The sequence below is a fragment of the Uranotaenia lowii genome, chromosome 3 (genome assembly GCF_029784155.1).
Source record: "Uranotaenia lowii strain MFRU-FL chromosome 3, ASM2978415v1, whole genome shotgun sequence".
Taxonomy (NCBI): Eukaryota; Metazoa; Arthropoda; class Insecta; order Diptera; family Culicidae; genus Uranotaenia; species Uranotaenia lowii.
In genome coordinates, this window is record NC_073693.1 from 231,895,402 (window position 1) to 231,914,692 (window position 19,291).

The 19,291-nt window shown below is 34.0% G+C and overlaps 1 protein-coding gene across 2 annotated transcripts in view; it reads right to left on the bottom strand.

The window, feature by feature from the left end:
• Positions 1 to 1,943: 1,943 nt before the first annotated feature.
• Positions 1,944 to 19,291, bottom strand: part of LOC129751332 (b(0,+)-type amino acid transporter 1) — a 109,038-nt gene continuing 91,690 nt past the window's right edge. For both annotated transcript variants that reach the window (XM_055746778.1, XM_055746777.1), the window contains exons 7-11: positions 13,671 to 13,898; positions 13,503 to 13,599; positions 13,279 to 13,428; positions 13,043 to 13,211; positions 1,944 to 3,933 (exon numbers count right to left, since the gene is read on the bottom strand). In XM_055746778.1, the coding sequence (XP_055602753.1) occupies positions 3,863 to 3,933; positions 13,043 to 13,211; positions 13,279 to 13,428; positions 13,503 to 13,599; positions 13,671 to 13,898 (715 nt within the window). In that variant the 3' untranslated portion in view covers positions 1,944 to 3,862. The remainder of the gene's footprint in view (positions 3,934 to 13,042; positions 13,212 to 13,278; positions 13,429 to 13,502; positions 13,600 to 13,670; positions 13,899 to 19,291) is intronic.

Sequence of the window (19,291 nt, forward strand, 5' to 3'; positions counted from 1 at the left end):
CTCCTTTCTTCCCCCCCCTCCCCCCTCCTTTCTAAACTTGAAAGGAAGTACCACCCCCTTCCATTCTCCCCATTGAATGGAAGTAAGGGATTGTAAGGGAGACCTCTTCTCATCCTTTTCATCCACCTTTTTGAAGGAGTGAGGGATACCAAATATTCATAGAAGCATTTCTAGTACTAAAATATCGTTCCATGCCAAATTTGGTTCCATTTGCTGTTGTAGTTCTTGAGTTATGCAATTCAGATTGTATGAAACTTCCCTACCCCTTTCCATTCTCCCCGCTGGAAGAAGGAAGGGGTCTCGAACAATCATTAGAACATGTCACGTTCCCAAATATCCGCCCATGCTAAATTTGGTTCCATTTGCTTGATTAGTTTTTGAGTTATGAAAAAAATTAAAAAGAGGGCCCCTCCCTCTTTAAATCTTCCTACTGGAAAGAGGGAGGGGTCTCAAATAATCAAAGAAATATTTTTCGTATCCAAATACCTTCCCATGCCAAATTTGGTTCCATTTGATTTATAAGTTTTTGAGTTATGTAAAAAAAATATGAAAGAGACCCCTCCCCTTTCAACTGCAAAAAGGGAGGGGTCTAAAATTATCATAGAACCATTTCTCGTATTCAACTACCCTCCCATGCCAAATTTGGTTTCATTAGCATGATTAGTTTTCCAGTTATGTAAAAATTTGTAAGCTAGGCCCCCTCCCCCCTTCCTATATCTCCACTGGAAGGAGGGAGGGGTATCAAATATTCTTAGAAACATTCCTCGTACTCAAATATCCACCCACGCCAAATTTGGTTCCATTTGCTTAATCGGTTCTTGAGTTATGCAAACATTTGTCTTTTGATTGGGAGGTCCCCTCCCCCCTTCCTGTGAGAGGGAGGGGTCTCAAACCATGATAGGAACCTTCCCTGGCCTCTAATACCCCCAACTGGCAAGTTTCATGCAGATCGGCTCAGTAGTTTCCGAGTCTATAGGGAACAGACAGACAGACAGACAGACAGACAGACAGACAGACAGACAGACAGACAGAAATTCATTTTTATATATATAGATATCGAAATATGCGGTTTGTAAAACTGAACAATGTTGTCGAAGATACTTAAGACTTATCTTTCCATCCCAAGGACGTTATTAATTTTGTTCCGCTAGATTCATGTTCTGTACCAGTGTACAATGCGACGTGTTGAGGGCAACATTGAATCGTCTGTTGATAAATCTCTGGAGCCACTACTTACTTGAGGTTCTAGAGCCGGTTGTACAACGCATTGGGCCGCATAGGCGTCTTCACTTGATGCCAGTCAAAATTCTCGTAGACAATTCCTATTCGACTGTGTTGATCTGGATTCAAATTCAGTGCCTCCATGAAGAGTTGCTCCAGATTTCAGATCTCTGTAAATATTCAAAAAACATATCTGGAATTCATTGATTTATTTCAGTTTTTTTTATCGCAGCGTAATGATGTGTTTTACACATGATTGCTAGGCTCGGAATTCAGCTTGTTGTCTGCGGAGATATCGTTTTTTTCTTGGATCAAAGTCAAAGTTAAGAATCCTACCACAGTCAGCGATCACGATTACAGTTCCAGAGAAAAGTCTCAGGAGCCACTACTGTTTGGAAAACCTTAAGTACATTGGAAATTGGAAGCCAAACTAGTTAGACGGACTACCAATGCTGTACAGAAAAGAATTAATGCTATTTATTCCTAAAGCTTGTATGGTTTTCGTGACAGTAGTGGCTCCTGAGACTTTTCTCTGGAGCCGCCGTAAATTTCGTAGATTTTGCCCGGTAACTGTGATGGAGTTCTCAACATTGGCTCGGTTCTCCGGATTCCGGTTACTGTGGTATTTTTAAACGGAGGAGCAAAAGGTTGCGGTCCAAACCAATCGGACTCATATGGGTTTATACTTAGGTTGTCATCAAAAGAACGAGAAAAATACCAAATTGTTATTAAAATAATTTTCTTTATTTATTCTTTCTTTTGCCGCCTTCTCTATATGACAATTCGATACATTGTCTGTAACTATATGTGTCTCACAGCACGATAAGTACACTCAAACTCGATCGGGTCCTAGTTTTTTTGTTGCTATTTTAGCTCCTAGCTTTTCCACTGGTAACATGGAACGAACTTTATCTATAGCAAAAAGATTAAGTATTTTTCCTTTATTTAAAGCGATAAGATAAATTACGGTGAAAATATAAGCCTTTCACGGATGATTTCGCGATCCGTCGGTACGGAATGATAGCTCCATTAGTGTACCGATCGTATCACGCTTCAACGAATGATCCTTTCTTTTATTTGTTTAACAAACGATGCACACAAAATAACAGTTTTAAAAATGGTTCTTACACAAACTATTGAACATAGGCTTGCCTGCTCGTGAGTAACTCACGAAATGGTTTCAATTTTTAATTTTTATTAAGACCGCTAAGAGAAATGTGCGCCTGTCTGCCTTCAATGGCCTACTCTAATAAAATAGCCGATCAGTTCAGCGCCAATTTAGAGTGCCCCAGCATCTGTTTGAACGATCTTAACGATTGTTTAACTCAGGCGCAGCCACTCTTTTTATGATTTTTTAATCAACAGAGTCACAGTAGGTCAGTTCCAGACTTGTTTAAAGCTTCTGTCCTGGTGTGGTTCAGCGAAGGACAAAAATTTAGGGTTTTCGTCAGTTCCTGCACCAAACAGACGAACTAATGGTCGTTTCCCATTGATTGTTAAAATTCCAAGAAAATTTGTTGAAAAACTGTCAAGTTTCGATTTTCTTTCTCGGGAAAGCGCCATTCGGGAATGATCCGTGCAGCTTACGATGTGTTATGAATGTATTAAATTGGTGGCAAAAATGGCTTTCTATCGAATCTATTTTACCGTTCCACACCATTGAAAAGTTCCTTCCCCTCAAGATAAGTTCTAAATGTAACGCGAATTGAGTATATTGACAAATCAAAAAGTAGTTGCGCCCCATTATCGGTTTCGTTCCACGTGTTTGCATTATCTTGATCTTTCACAGTTTTGTTTGCGTTGGAAGCGTCTTCGTTCGAATTCTGTTACAATAGATCTCATCTCTACAAATATAGTCTTTTATCTGAAATTGTTTTCCTTTCCTATGTTCTGAACGACGATAATGTAGGTAATTGGTTCCAAATATCGGTGTGATCATGATGAGTAACATTTTGGATATCTTTTTAACGTGTTTGTGTAAACTTTGTATCTTATCTTTTTTTTTTTGTTTTGTCGAAAATGAACCGAAATCCTGAACAACAAAAACAGTATAAATATATGTTTTCGTTTTTGGGATTTTGAGCAGTATTGTGTCTTTGTTGTTGCTTGGTATTTTTTATGGCATTTGCATTGTTCAATTTGTATGGTCTGCTTCGCTGGTTTTTTTTTCTGATCTTTCATTTATCTGCTCCCGACTTTTCCTACGCCTTCGATTGGCACATCATACTAGAGTTTAATATTCATTGTACCGTCGTCTTCCTTCTTACTATTTCTTTGGTGATGCGTTATCTGAAGCTAACGCTCGCTTAAAACAGATCTACTTTTGCTAGACATCGATTGGTTTGCTTGTTTGCAAGCTAAAGTTGCTGCAATCTATATATTAGTATTGCTATTTTTTCAACATCCGAATATCGGGCTTTGAAGCACTGAATTTACATTTGATTACTGGTACTGGTACAAGATTGATTAGGTTCTCACAAAAATCGTATAATATGCTGTTTATTCTTTGCCAGTGAGTTAAGATAGTATAGAATACATAGTCGCGCAGTAGTTGTAGTCAAGTTTTTTTTCCAGCTTTCAAAATTACTTCAAACTGTGCTAGGTCCAATTGTACAACTTCTATTTAAGAATATGAATCAGCTCAATCGAACATTGCCATCGATGTTGTGGGTACAACCTCAAACAGCATTTGGAAGAAGAGGGTGAAGTTATCTGAAAAATAAAATTTATATAAATTAGAGTATAGAAAAAAGCTAGCTTTGCAATCAGAATTTGATATCGCAAACGGTATCAGAGTTAGCAATTAGAATTAAGAATAAAAAAGACAAAATTTTAATTCTGAGTTAAAAACAATTCCGGAATTATAAATTGAGTGAGACATTCAGAATTTCGAATAATAGTTTTTTTAAGGTAAAAATTCGGAATCAACATTTGAAATCAAATTTTCCATCCTTATTGAGAATCTTTAATCAGATTAAGATTTCTTTTTCAGAATAAAGAGTTAGAGAATTTATTTTCAAAATTCAGGATTGAAAATTTAGATTTAAATAGAATGCAATTTCAGAATCAGGGCCCAGAATAAACATTCAGAAATTAGAGTAAAAATTTAGAATAATTTAAATGAATTTTTGCCTGTTTCCAAATTTATTCTTTGAATCTTAATCACGAGAGCAGATAGAAAGAAAAAAAATAAATGCATATTTGGATTCAGTGCCCTCAAATCATTCGAAATAAGCTCCTAAATTCTTTGCACCTCGGAAAAACGTGAATTTTGTTGCTTGTGTTATTCGAAAGTCAGAAGTCAGTATCAGAATAAATGTTCAGATACACTGAACCCAACTTCACTCTTAAAATACACATGATTTTTCACTTAAAAACAAGGATCCAGTGATTTTCTTCCATTCAAGTGCTACATATACATTGCACTTGGCAGTCACTTAAATTTCAAGTGAATTCATCCACATTCACTTCAGTCGTCACTTGAATTTGAAGTGAGAAAAAAGAGAATGTCGGGTTGTAATTGTGTTTATTTTCAGAGTTCAAAATGGCAAATTCTAAGCGCAGCGTTTAAAGCTTATGCTGGATTTGGATCTTCCCAATTTTTTTTCTAGGCGATTTTGGCGGTAGTTTGTGTTAAACGTGATGTAAGAAAAAATTATTTAAAGGTGTTATCATGTTTCAGCTTGTGGGTTGGACTGGGCAGATTTTCTGGTTTTAAGCAGGGAAGATTTAGAAGTCGCACTATCCCCAGTAACCACGATGAAATCGCACTATCCCCAGCCTTGGGATCACGATGGAATTTTCCAATCAATAAATTTACGGCGAAAGCGTAATGTAAGTATTTGAAATCGAAGTGGTGTTCTATAAATGTTCTTTTATTTAAAAACGCGAGAGATAATTAACTTGAAACTTACTTAGAAATTCAGATAAATTTCACTCGAACGTCATAGTGTAATTCACTTGACCGGTCACTTAAGTGAATTCTCTTGACCCATCACTTAAAATTCAAATGAAATTACGTATGGCGAGAATTTACTACAGATGTCACTTATTTTTTAAGTGAAAATTATTTTGCGTGTACGCAGGGCTAGAAGTTGGTCACTTTTTAGTAACTTTGTCACTTTTTTCAGGCTGGTCACTCACAAGTTACTTTTTTCGAAATTTGGTCACTAAAGTCACTATTTTTATTAAATATTTTCTTTAGCCTATTCTTTTTAGTTATTTCTTCTTTCTTTCCTTTCTCTCCTTTCGAGTCCTGTGGAAATTTACACGACCTAAATTGGGAGAATCGCTCCGGTTCAGTAAAGGAAGATTATTGTTTTGTTTTGCTTTGATGTATAACTCTTGAACATTATTTTAATAAAAATTTTAATTTAAAGAAAAATCGTTTTTTGCCTTAAGGGGGGGGTAGGGTCTAACGGGTATAAAAAAAACACCATTTTCACGATTTTTTTCTAGAGCTATCGTTCAAACAAATGTATTCAAATTTTTTGCATTACACAAAGCATTGTTAAAAGAACATTTAGTAATTTTTTCGTAGAAAAATATTGAAAAATGAGCCGGTGACGGAGCATTTTCGAGGATGCCTTTTAGAAAACAGGATTTGCGGTGGACACTATATCTCAGCACAGAATCATCTGAAGTCAAAAAATCAGAGCAAAATATTTTTAATAGATGTTTTTCTGGACCCCAACGTTTTTATTTAACTTAAAAATATTTTTATGAAATTTTTGTGGCTGTTTGAAGTAAAAACTACGATTTTTCACTTAAAAATCCGCCATTTTTCACCTGTAAAATCTCCCCAAAGTAAAAAAATCAAAAAAGAAAAACGTTGGGGTCTGGTATTTTATATATAGAAAATATGTTCCAAATTTGAAAAGAATCGGGTAAGTAGTTTTCAAATGACGATGTCCACGGACTTTAAAAATGTGCTTTCGAGAAAAACGCGTTTGAAGTTTCTGCTCTTGCTTTCTTGCAGTATTAGATAGGAGGAGATAAAGGCCTATAACTTCTACAGTTTTTCTTCAATTGACTTGAAAATTTGACACAACATTCTTGAAATGTTTTACAATAAGAAAATAAAAAAATTAAAAAATCGATTTTTTGAAAGTGTTAGACCCTACCCCCCCCTTAAAAAATATGTATTTTTTTTTGTTAATTTGTGACATTTTATCAACGTTTTGGCATTTATGTCAAGAAAAAAAGTGTTATTAATAAATTTATTACCTAAAATATTTCCTGAAGAGACACTCTTACAACATGTTCAACCAAAATTTGAAGTATTATGATTTTTAAAGCTTGAGTTTGTTAAAATATGATTCTAAAATTAATTTTAAAATGTCAATCAAAATCTGTACAGTGCACTTCATCACATGGCAGGAAACTTCCATGCTATTAAAGCTCTTGTTTGTATTGAATGAAATAGGTAAACTTGTGAAAACTGACTCAATTGAATCGAAAATATCAGATATTTTATTTCTAGACATTTTGGAAACATTTGAAATATTGGTAGATACCTGCATAGATATCAATTTAAGATTTCAAAACATATTTGAAGTTTTCGATAACTTTCAGTAATTTCTGTACCTTTTTAGAGGTTGACTGATATATTTTCTAAAATATTCCAAGAAATTTCTGATGTGTTTCTTGGATTCGTTATTTTGTTCAAGAATTGTCGTGTTGAATCATTTGTGAATATTTTTTCAAAAATTTCTTCCTTTTTGAACCTTATTGTTTTCTAGTAAATATTTCTATTGATTGATATATGCATCGTGCAATAAAGTCTGCAGTGGATGTCTTTGGAAATGTTTCATTTTTGAAGGTAAATTCTCTTTGAGTAAGTTTGAAATTCGAAAAATTTTATTCTACCTTGAAGATTAGTCGCGTAAATTTTCTGAGCTTTTTTGTGTTATTATCTTGAATCTTAAGTCAATTTTTCGCTAAGCTTTTTTTTAATCATTGTCAATTTTCTGTCAACATTTTGTCGTTTATCTATTTTCAATCTTTTATCATTATTTTGTCACTTTTTCATTAGGACCTACTTATTTTTAATTTTATGACCCTTCATGAAATGAAATTTCTGTAAATGTAAATCTTATCTCAATTTTAAGTATATTCTTAGAACTTTTCGTTGAACATGTGTTGGTTTTTCATTTGATTTTGTAGATTTCTCCCATATAACATTTTTGATTAAAATTTTTGGTTATTTTATTTCGAATGGTTAACTTTTTTCAATATAATTTTAGACTTTTTAAACTGTTTTAGTGACATTGAGAAAATTCGGATTTGCGTGTACAGCATACACCCAAATCCGATTTTTTTCATTGTTCACACTATAGAGTGCAGTTTCAAAATATGTGGATTTTTATTTTCAAAGAAAATGGATAAACTCGAAGTTCTTGTCGGACTTAGTTGTCCTAGTCCTTCGGGTACGATCTTTTGGTTCCCTGCCATTGTTTCCTTAGAACTTTTTTTTCTGGTCACCACTAAATTGATGAAAATAGCATACAACTCTGCTTAGATTGCCTAACTAAAGGCGAAATACAGGTGCTCAAGATGCCTCAAATTATGCAACTGAAGCGAGAAAAGCCTTGGCTGGCCTTAAGTTATTACAGACCCTGTTCGTTTTTGGCAACACGCCCGTAAATTTTATGTTGCCAAAATCGAATGTTGCCAAAATCGAACGGTTTTTTTTTGTCACTTTGTCACTTTTTCATTTTTTAATTTCCATTTCAAATTAGTCAAAATTGATGTAAAGCCTTATATTAGCATAAAACTTTTCAATTTGGCTCAACTATATTAGTTTTAAGCAGTAAAACATGGAAAAATTCATGTTTTAACTGTTTAAAACTATTATAATTAAGCCGAATTGAAAAATTTCATGCTAATATTACGTTTTACATGAATTTTGATTAATTTGAAAAGAAAACAAAAAATAAAAAAGTGACAAAAAAACCGTATTTTTTGGATGTTCCCAAAAACGAACGGTTTTTGCTCGGATGTTGTCAAAATTGAATGTTGCCAAAATCGAACGGGGTCTGTATCGAAAAACACTATCTAAATATTATTTGAACCAAAGATTATCATCGATAAAACAGTTTTAAATATTTTTTGATTTTCTCACCATTTAACAATGAATTTAGTTATAATTCAGATATTTTTTTAAAAACAGGACTAATCAGGACATTTTAAAGGACGGCCTCTCGAAAATCAGGATAAATCCTGAAAAATCAGGACACCCCTGCTCCAACGTTTCGATCCTTATAGAATTTTTCTTAGGGGCTAAATTTATTGGTAATTAAAAAAAATCTATTAAAACATTTGTTGATTCTTACAAAAAAAATGTTTTCTAATAACGTTTAATAAGGCTTATATTAAATCAACAAATGATTTTAAGTTGAGTTTCACTTAATTACCAATACATTTTAGCCCCCTGTCTAATAAGGATCGAAATTTCGGAGTAAAAGACAGTCGTTCTAACCCAGGGCCAAGGTTGCCGAAAAAATTTCTGAGGTTTTGAGAAAAACAATTCTGACTTCCTGTGTTTTTACCCCAAAAAATCTGTGATGGTTTTCTGTGATGCTATTTCTTTCAATTTAATTGAAAATTCATGATAAAAATTGGGTCTTTATAACATTTTAGTTGGGAAAAATTAATTACTATTACAAATCTTATCATACTTTTCTAAATTGAGGTAAGAAATCTAAATTTTACATTGGCCTGGAAAGTTATAAATTTGGAAATCCATTCAAAATTAAAAAAATCTGTGAAATCTGTGACTATTTCAAAATTCTGTGTTCTGTGATTAGATTCTCCGATGAAAATCCGCACAAAATTCTATAAAAATTACAGATTTTTCTGTGATTTTGGCAACCTTGCCCAGGGCTGGAAAACAGAAAAAAGCGCTCAAATCGAATTTTGAATACGGTGAATGCGCCAACATCACTGTTTCGAGAAAAACGCGTTCAAAGTTTGACAGCTCCATAAGCTCCCAGCAATAATTTTATTTTGTTTTCTTTATATCTCGAAAACCAACAACCTTTAGTTAACGTTTTTAACCTCAAAATATAGGTCTTCAAACCTACTTTATCACCCTGATGATAGCTCCATTTGTTTACATTTGTTTACATTTGAGAGAGTTTGCATTGAACAGGTTTTCAAATTTCACAAAACTGAGCATGTTTTATCTATAAAACAATACATACTTTTGTTGGTTCTGTTTGGTTCAAGCATGAGTTTTTATCACGATTTCAACTCTTTTCAAAAAGTGCTCAGATTTCTATCGAAAAAATAAAAAAAAGTGCAAAAAATGCTACAGCAAATTTCTATTTGCCTGACCTATGTTTTAACTTAATAAATCCGAGACGGATAGTTGTTAAAACCGCTAGAAATCAACCAAAATAACTATCCATTCATTAAAAATTAGAAAAATAATCTGAGTTTTAATTCCGAATTTAAATTGTGAATCTGAACATGAATCTAAATTCCAAATCTCAATGCTGAATTCTCAATTTTTTTTCAGATTACAGAGCCAGAATTCAGATTTAGAATCTAAATTTATTTTGGAAACTGAGATTCAGCAAGTAGAATGAAAATCCAAATTCTGAATTCAAATTTAAGAATTCATAGTTAATATCCAGAAGTACAAATCAGGTTTCAGAATGGATTTTATGAGAGGTTATTTTTTCGGCTATCATATTGGATAAATAAGTTCTTTATTTAAGATCCAACGTTTTGACCCTTATAGGATTGTCATCAGGGACTGTAATTTTTATTATATGTTAACACAGTTTTATAAATCAGTTCACTAATTATAAAATTGCTTCCCGAAAAATGTCGTCTTTTTGTTTCGGAATAAATTGGCTGATCAGATAAAGATGTCTTGTAAGGTAGTGCCAAGGCAGCCTTGCCTTAGTATAGGCACATACTGTGACATCACAATCACGAAAAATCTTTTGATTTACAAGAAAACTTACATTTTTCGTTGATAACTCGAAGGATTTGTTGAAAATTTTACGCTTTTTAAGCATGTTATTATAGAATGATTCTTCTTCTTCAAGATTGGTACTAACAAGGTGAGTTTTCTAGTAATTTTTCTATAAAATAGACTTTCTATAAAATAGAAAATGCTGAATTTCTTCAACCTAAATTTGTAAAACTTTAGAATTAGTTCAAAATATTCCATGAAAATGTTCAAGTCTGTTCAGTTTTAGCTTCTTATTACAAAAAGTAATCAAAAAACAACTATTACGAACGAAAACAAAATTTTTTACTGGTATTTTATTAAACTGAGTAAACAATTATTCATTGATGTAAATTGTTCTACATAACAATTGTATATGATAAACCAGTTGGATGAAAATCATGCCAATCAGTTGAACACTCGAAAATTGCCAGCTAGATATTTTAAAGCTGATTTTTCTTTCATTTTTGCACGTTTTAGCTTCAAGATGAACCTGCATCAAAAAATAAAATAAGAAAAAGTATATAATGCAATATTTAAAGGACCAACAAACTTCATAACATAATCAATTAGAGGCCGTACAACACCTTTAAAAAGAAATCGGAATTCATTTGCGTTCTAAAATATGTTTTTCTTTAATATTTCTGCCATTCTTGTATAAGTTTTCAATACAATCGTTTTTGTGACGTCACAATTCTTTGGGCAGGATCGCGAAAAATCCAGAAAAGTCCCAGTGGGAAACTTAAAAACTGCTGTAAATCAACTATTCGACCAAAGTTCACATGGTAAAACGTTTAAGATGTTCTGAAGGACCCAATAGTGAGCCAAAATTTGAATAAAAGTGAAGATCGATGATTTCATGAAGTGAGAAGAATGTGAGAGTTTTTTTCAAGCTCAATCCGAAAATATGAATGAGGAAGTGATAAAAAAGTCATTTTTTTTTCTGATTGGTCCGTTTAGCTGGCTTAAAAAAGGCTTGACTTCATTTTTACAAAATAGAAAAGCTGCCCACCGGTAAAATAAACGTAATACGGTGGTAAAATCGTGCGCAAAATATTTGGACTGCTTGTGGAAAGATATTTTGAAAAATTTTGAAACTCTTTAGCGGTCACCTGGCAGAAACTTTTCGTTGACAAGTCTCGTTTGTATTTCCCGGAGATAAACAAGGATAAAAAATTGAAAAATTTAATGTCTAGTACTTGAGGAGGCTAACGATCTGCGGAAACTGCAAATTACTCATTCTTTCACAACGATTGACAGGATGAATGGCTAAAAATACAAAGCAGACTGCCTCCAAATGCGACCGTTTTCTCTGCAAAGCTCTTCAATAGGTCCCACAAAGTTTATACTCTGTTTAAGTTGGATCTGGAATAGTGCCATTACGCAAAAACGGTGGTGAAGTGATAAAAAGTCAAATATGTTGTTTTTGTGTCTAAGGATAGGAAGGCCAAATTTGTTATAACTTCGACCAAATTCATATTTTTCAGTTATTTTGAAGGCCAAGCTTCAGAACACAGCTGACGTAATCAAAAATTTCCTTGACTTGCAAGAAAAGGTGGTTCATAGTATGCATTATAGATAGCCAAGTGTTGCCCAAAAATTCAACTCGAAAAATTTCTTCATCGGACGCTATCTCAAAAACAACTAGACAGAACTGTAGAGATCAGGAGTAATTATAAAGAGACAGAATTGTAAAACATCTCAGATGACTTATTTCAGATAAGCATGAACGTGTATATCCGGATGCAGGATGCATTCGTATTGGTGTGAACGATAGTTAAAATATCACAGTATACTAAGTTTGTATTGGTGTGAACCACGGTGTACAATATAATAAGGTGATATCTTTCCGATAGAGTCGTCATTACTATCCATCTAGTGATCCTCGGTGTATGCAGCATTATCTTACGCGCGCAAAACTTTTTGCCTGGCACGCTATAGGCAGATAGTAATGACGTCACTTGTTTACATTCAAACGAGTTGTTTACTCGTGTTAGTAGCCTACCTTATATATTTATACCGTGGGTGTGAACCATATCAAGCAAAAATCTCACAGTATACTGAATGTGCGTGTGTGTGAATTCGTCCTCGCGAGCGAATTGGGAAAAGTAGAAAGATTCGTCAGTTGAGTAAAGAGTTTTCACGTAGATCGACGTATGAAAAAGAGTAAGTCGGTGTTAAAATATAAAACGAATGAGCTGTTAAAGGAACGTCCGGTCACTACAAGAACATCTAAAAAATTTGCATATGTAAACATTACATTACCAGGTAACTTCGCTGAAAATTTCATCAATTTATGTCCATACATTCAAAAAATATTCACAGAACAAAGTGTTTTTTATTTTCGAATACACTCCTTAACACACACTCGTTATGATCAGATAAAACGGGTTTTCAACCGCAAAACTTTGTACACAGTAAGTTAACACACAACATTTATTCCAACAATACCTAAAAAAATATTGTAACAGATATACAAGACAGCTTTATCTGATCAGCCGGATCAACCCAAATCGAAAAGACATTTTTTCGGTATGCAATTTTATAATTAGTGAACTGATTTATGAAACTGTGTTAACTAACATATAATAAAATTACAGTCCCTGATGATGATGCTATAAGGATCGAAACGTTGGATCTTAAATAAATAGCCGTATTAGCTATGTAAGTAGGTTAATAGCCGTAGCATTTACCCCTCAAAGAATATTTAAAAGTCAAAAATCGAATGGATTTCAAGAATCCTCTATAAAATTTTCACAGACAGAAAATAAGATATTTTGAATCAGAGTACAAAAGTTGGAATGGAATTTAGAATTCTATGATTCAAGTTTTTTAGAACAAGTTGTTCTGGTGACTTACCCATAAACTTGGGATGGTATCCGAAATGGACGAACGGAATATAGAAGATGAGCCCAGCGAAGATGAACAGCACGGCGTACAGGTACTCGATCTGCGGCTTCTCGATGATCGGAGCCGCTACCAGATATCCGGAAATGACCATAACCAAAATTGGAATGATGAGTGGAACCTACGAGAAAAATATGGACAACATTATTGAAGTTAAAGCGTTCCTCGTTTGAAGAAACTTCTCCTACTTTATAAGGTCTTGGGTAGTTGGGTTTGGTGTAACGCATCACAATCAGAGCCAACATTGCACCACCGTAGAAGATCCATGCCGTGAAGCTGAAGAAATCGATCAAAGAATCGATCGTACCATACATAACCATCGCTCCGGCGATGAGAGACTGTAGCCAAAAGAAAACTTTATTAGTTTCAGTATTATTAGAATGAATTTTAAAGATCAGCGAACGCAACTTACGTGAAAGATCAGCCCTGGGGCTGGAGTTAGGCGACGTACATGTACGTAGGACAAGATATCCAGTAAATGCCCTTCACGGCTAGCAGCAAAGCACAACCTTTAAAGAAAATAAAAAAAAAACAATAATTTTACAATCCGCATATTAAAAAGAGCTAAATTTAAACCTACCTTCCAGCGGCAAAAAGTGTCCCGTTGGCGCTACCAAAGGTACTGATTGTAACGCTCAGCGGCATCAGCCAAGCCATGACCCCGAGAATTCGGTTACCGAATGTGACAGCGACGGCTTCCGATTCGATCATCTCACTCGGGGACATCGCCGCCAGATAGGACATGTTGATCAGTGCATAGCACAACGTCACCAGCGGGATACCGATGATGATGGAACGCGGCAAATTCCTGATGAGAAGATAAGGATATTGGTTAATTCTGGTCTAGAAAACAAGCGAGATTTGCAATTTAATGAGGAATCATTGAGAAAGCCGCATGGACAGTAGGAGAGAGTAGGGTACTTTGGGCTTATCATTTTAATCTATAATTTCCATGAACCTGGAGAAATTACATAATTTATAACTCTATTATGTGTTGTGAGCCTACTTTGTCGAATAATTCTACTGAATCAAAGCAAACCAAAGATTCCCTTTAATTCAACCACGATACCCGGATCTCACAAAAACTTGGATGATTTGGTCAACAATGTGGATTATAGGATCAAAGTTGAATTCAAAAGCCATTTTTCATCTGGAAAAAGCAACTGTAACTTATCAGAATTACTGAAAAAAAAACATGATTAAACTCCGTTTTTCGTAGTGAATGTTATGTTTTTGATTAAAACCTCGCATTTCTGATATGTTAACAATAAAGAATAATCATTGAAGCTTTTGAGGAACTTTTCTGAAGTTTTACCGGTCCAATTTTTCAAAAGGTCTAGTGTTGGATTTATTTTGCAATGCATTCTGTAAAATGTCTTCCAAAAAAAGATGAGTTTTCAAAAACGTTTTTTACTGTCAAAAACTACTGGTTCAGGGTATTTTGGCTGTTTCTGTTCGGTTCAATGCTTTTTTAGAGTAACTTTCCTACAGGGTCTGGCAATTGAAGTACTACATTGGAACTAACAAATAATTCGATCTTAACTAAAACTTTTTCTTTTAAATTTAATACAATTTACATCAAAACAGATCATATTTTCAAAATCCATTGGCGCCTTTCGATTTTTTTGTCGTTGAGCTTAACCACTTGCTGCAGAAGCTCAAGGCACATATTCTTAACACGTTCGTCGCCACGCTCGTTTTGGTAGTTTTACTAGCCGGGCCCAAAGAAATTTTCAGAGAGAGAAAGCAAAGAGGGAGAACTCCCATATTTGAAACGTGTGGCGAAGCTGAGCGGTGAACTCAAGTAAGAGAGCGTCACCCGCTTTTTGATGTGACGGGCCCCCCCAGGAAATACACCTGTCACCCGAATATGGCTGCCGTGGCGACGAACGTGTTAAAAGACCGCAGGTGGTTTTTGTGGTATTTTATCCCAGGACTCAACTAGATGGCGCTTCAGAACTTCCAACCCGCCATGTTCTGTGGAATAGACTTCGGGCTTCTGTATACGCTAGACAGTTAAGTCCATAGGGTTCAGGTCCTGCGAACTCCCTGAACTCCGTACTCGAAATCAACCCTAAAAAAATCCCACACAAAAATTGGGACCTCTTTCCTTGGTAAGCCAATGTGAAGTTCTGCTGATAAACCACCAACCAAAACCAAAATTGGGACGTCCACAGTTTGAGGACATGCCGTAGAACTATTTTCGATACGTAAATTGATTGATCTACACCTCTTCAGGGAGTTCGGTTGATCTTCACCAGGAAAGTACGGGCGATCTCGACCCAGACCTTTAATAAGACAGATTTCTGTCGTCTTGTGTCCTTTAATACGTTTGCATAGGTTCGTGATCTATCTGGCAACCAAAATCTGTAGTTCTGTTTTTTCACGAACCGCTTCATCGGCAGAAAACACGATATTCTCCAAATTGTTCATGCGCGGACGGCGTAAGCTGCGCCTTCGCCCTTTCTACCCGCTTTTGCTTCTGTTCATACGAGAGGTCTTGAAATCTTAGGATCTTGTAAGGCTGGGCCTAAAGATCATCTTCCAAGATCCGACGGCGATTTTGATCCGGTGTATTAAAATCTATCGCCAATTTAGTGTTACTACGCCAAGAAATTCTTTAAGGGTGCATCTTGATGATCTTCACTATGGTAGGTGTCGCCACTGTAGCTTGACGATCCCCACCATACTATACTTGGGTACTTCTGATCTCCAGGCAGGTATCTTTCAAGTGCGAGCCAAAATTTAAAAAAATACATACACTCATTGGACAACTCACAAAATACGTCTTTCTACCGTTTCACAGCATGGATCTAGGTAATCAAAGCACTACGTTAAGGTTCGAGAACTATTTTTACAAAAAAACACTTGATTACTAAATTAACAAAAATATCCTCTGACATCTTAGACATAATGTTAACAAGGTGACAAGGTGTTTGATTTAACTCGATTTTGTATATTTCGTAATAATCACTCCTAAAGTTTTGTAGCAGTTCAATTGTCGGACCCTGTATATTAAAAAACCACTGCAGAGGATTATTTCAATAAACTTATCACTTTCAAACTACCAAAAGTTGACTTTTAGAGTGTCGATTTTCTCGAAATAGTTTGGAAATAGTTTGAAATGAGTGGATGATCATATTGCCTCCCAATTGCTTCCTGATAATTTAACAGTTTTTACAGAAAAACTATAAGGCCGGAACAAATATCAATTTCCTCTTCTGTCAGCCCCCCTTCGAAATTTTCAAAAATCCCGAAGGGGGAATAAATAAAGTTTTATGTATTTTGTGAAAATTTTGAAATAAATATCAGATATCCGAAAGATTACAAGAGTAAAAAACAAATTGTGGAAGATGGGAGTTTTATCACCATTTGTATTTTTGATTTTATTGAATTTTTTGATAAAAAATTACTTGATTTATAGGTTTTGTGCAATGATACTGTTTACAATTTTATTGCATACAAGATTTTGTGCAATTTATTTCGATTTATCAGTATTTTGCATTACTTTTCATTATCAATTCATTCATCAAGATACGAATGCCATAATGTGTCAAAAATAAAACCTAAAAAAATCATTCATCAATTCATCAAACCAAACAATTTTCTAACTATTTTGAGCTAAACGGCACTCTTAAAGTCAAATATTTTTACAGTAATACTGATAAGTTGCAGTTGTTTTGTCCAGGTGAAAAATGGCTTCTTATTTCAAGTTTGATCCTATAATCGACATTGTTGACCAAATCATTTCCGTTTTTGTCAAATTTATTCAAAAATATGATTTTCAAACTAACCTACCTTTACTTTGTGCTGGTGTATGTTCTAATGTTATGGTGGTGTTTATCGTCAGTTTAGTTATGGGAATGGGTGCAGTAGTATTGCCCAATACTGTATATGGGCTCGTATGCAGTAGAGGAATAACAAGTTGATTTATTTTATTGGAGGATGCTCTCTTCTAAAGAAGGAAAGTCCTATACAAAATCAATTCCGAATAGGATTAAACCTCAACTCTTCGAAAAAAAATTATCCTTTTCAGAACACAAGCAAGGTTTGACTTAATGAGATGATTTTTTTTATCATAAAACATTTTCGACATTAAATCGAACAGCTCTCATACTAAATCAAAATGAAAAACCGCAAAAATCGAACGATTTTAAATTATTTTGAACAAATGTTTTGACATAACCAAATGATTATTGTACTGAGAATAACCTTACCCTTTCAAGAAACAGACGTTGCATCCAGAATTTATGTAAATTACACCACAACTCCATTACTTTTCAAGAGATTTTTATAAAACTTAGGAATAAAAGCTAGTTTTTGTATAATACAATGATTTATTGACGTTAAAATTAGTACAAAGTCTATAGAATGAATACCACACAACTAGAACCATTTTCAAGTAAATTCTACCAAATCTCCTGGAACACAAACACTTTTTATATACATATAAGATGATTTATCTTACTCATTTGCACCTTCCTCTTTTAAAATTTAAAATCCCATACGACTCGAACCCATTTCAAGATAAAAGTTCCTGGTACACAATGAAGTTTTTACAGAAAAAAGCCACTCGTTCTCATATCAGATAAACATAGAATACGTCAAAACTCAAACTATTTTCAAAACATATTCATGAAATTTTCCAAACAACAGAATATTGATATAACGGAATGTTTTGTTATAATAAACGCAACATGAGAGTTCCAATGAAAAGTAATAAAATTCGACACAAACTACAATTTTTTCTTGTGATTTTTACAAGTATACGCAGAACTTTTGACAACATCAGGAAATCAAAGCCCCCTCCCTCTTCCAAGCAATTCCAAGTGATCAAAAATCTTGAATCAATCAAAAAGCTTTCACATTTCGAGATTATTGATTTCACCTAATAATTTTTCCAACTTTGAAGGAGGTCTTCTATACAAAGTCGAAGTTAAAGATAACAAAATAAAAAAATCAGTGATTTTCACCTTATTTAGAACACCTCTAGATTTTGACTTAAGTAGGTGATTTATTATTACTCCCGTTTTAAAATCATGGGTTCCTATAGAAAATTTTACCTTTTAAAATACGATACAACTTCGACAATAGTTTTCGAGTGATTTTCATGTTTGGCATAAACAAAACTTTTATTGCATTGCAACCTAAACCTTTTTTTTCAAATGGGTGTATCCAGTACAGAATCCATATACAATACGAACAATTTTCAAAAGTTCTCTTAAAATTTCATTCACAAACAAGTAAGTAATTTCTCCAATTTCAAAAGGAAGTTACACAATTTAAACAATTTCTAGGTGATTTTCTTCATATTTGTAACGCCAAAAAGTTTCGATTTGTTTAGTTGACTTTTTGGTTCAAAATACCCTAAAAAAAATGTTCAGCTCCAATTCAAAACCACTGTGACTAAATTAACTGAAACTAAACTCAAGCTGTATGATTAAACGAGCTGTATGACTCTGTAGATCTTTTTGTTATTATTTTTTGCAATCCAGATTGTTCAATTTTTTTTGTTAAAAAAGTAACATGATAAAAAAAAGTTTGTTTTGTTGATTTTCAGCATAAAGACTATAAAGAGTAGTACGTTTAAGGCCATCGTTGAAAATCATGAAATAACACGAATTGTTTGCAATAAGCTTCGCCTTGATAATAGTTTGGCGCATTCAAAAGAAAGGTGCTGATACTTTAAATAACCAAGTGCGGCCCGTGAGGCTCTGATTTCTTATCCGTTTGACCCGATCAGAAGAGAAAAACAAAATTATATCAAGATGAGATATTTTGATAGGGTGGTTTGCCAATTTGCCTCCATTTATTTCTCATAGCGAAATGAGATATAATTTAGTACATGCTCGTAGGATGTTAAAATATCTTAAATTATAGAAAAAAGTCCATGCAAGAACAGCTAAATTATATCATCCTTCTATTGCATTATATCAAGATTATAACTAAATTAGGTAAGAATAGGATATTGACCTCCAAGGGAAGAAAAAAAATGTGACTCGCATACACGCTTTTATGCAATGTTTGCTTTGGACTCAAGTACTTGTATAGAAGGTAACATTAACCTTTGCATTCAAACTTTCATGTATTGTTACAAACTTCTACAACTCTTGAAAATTTTGGGCACATATAGCCAAAAAATTCGAACCTCGACCTGCAGGTTATCTGATGCATTGGAATAAGAGCTTCAGAATTCCAATA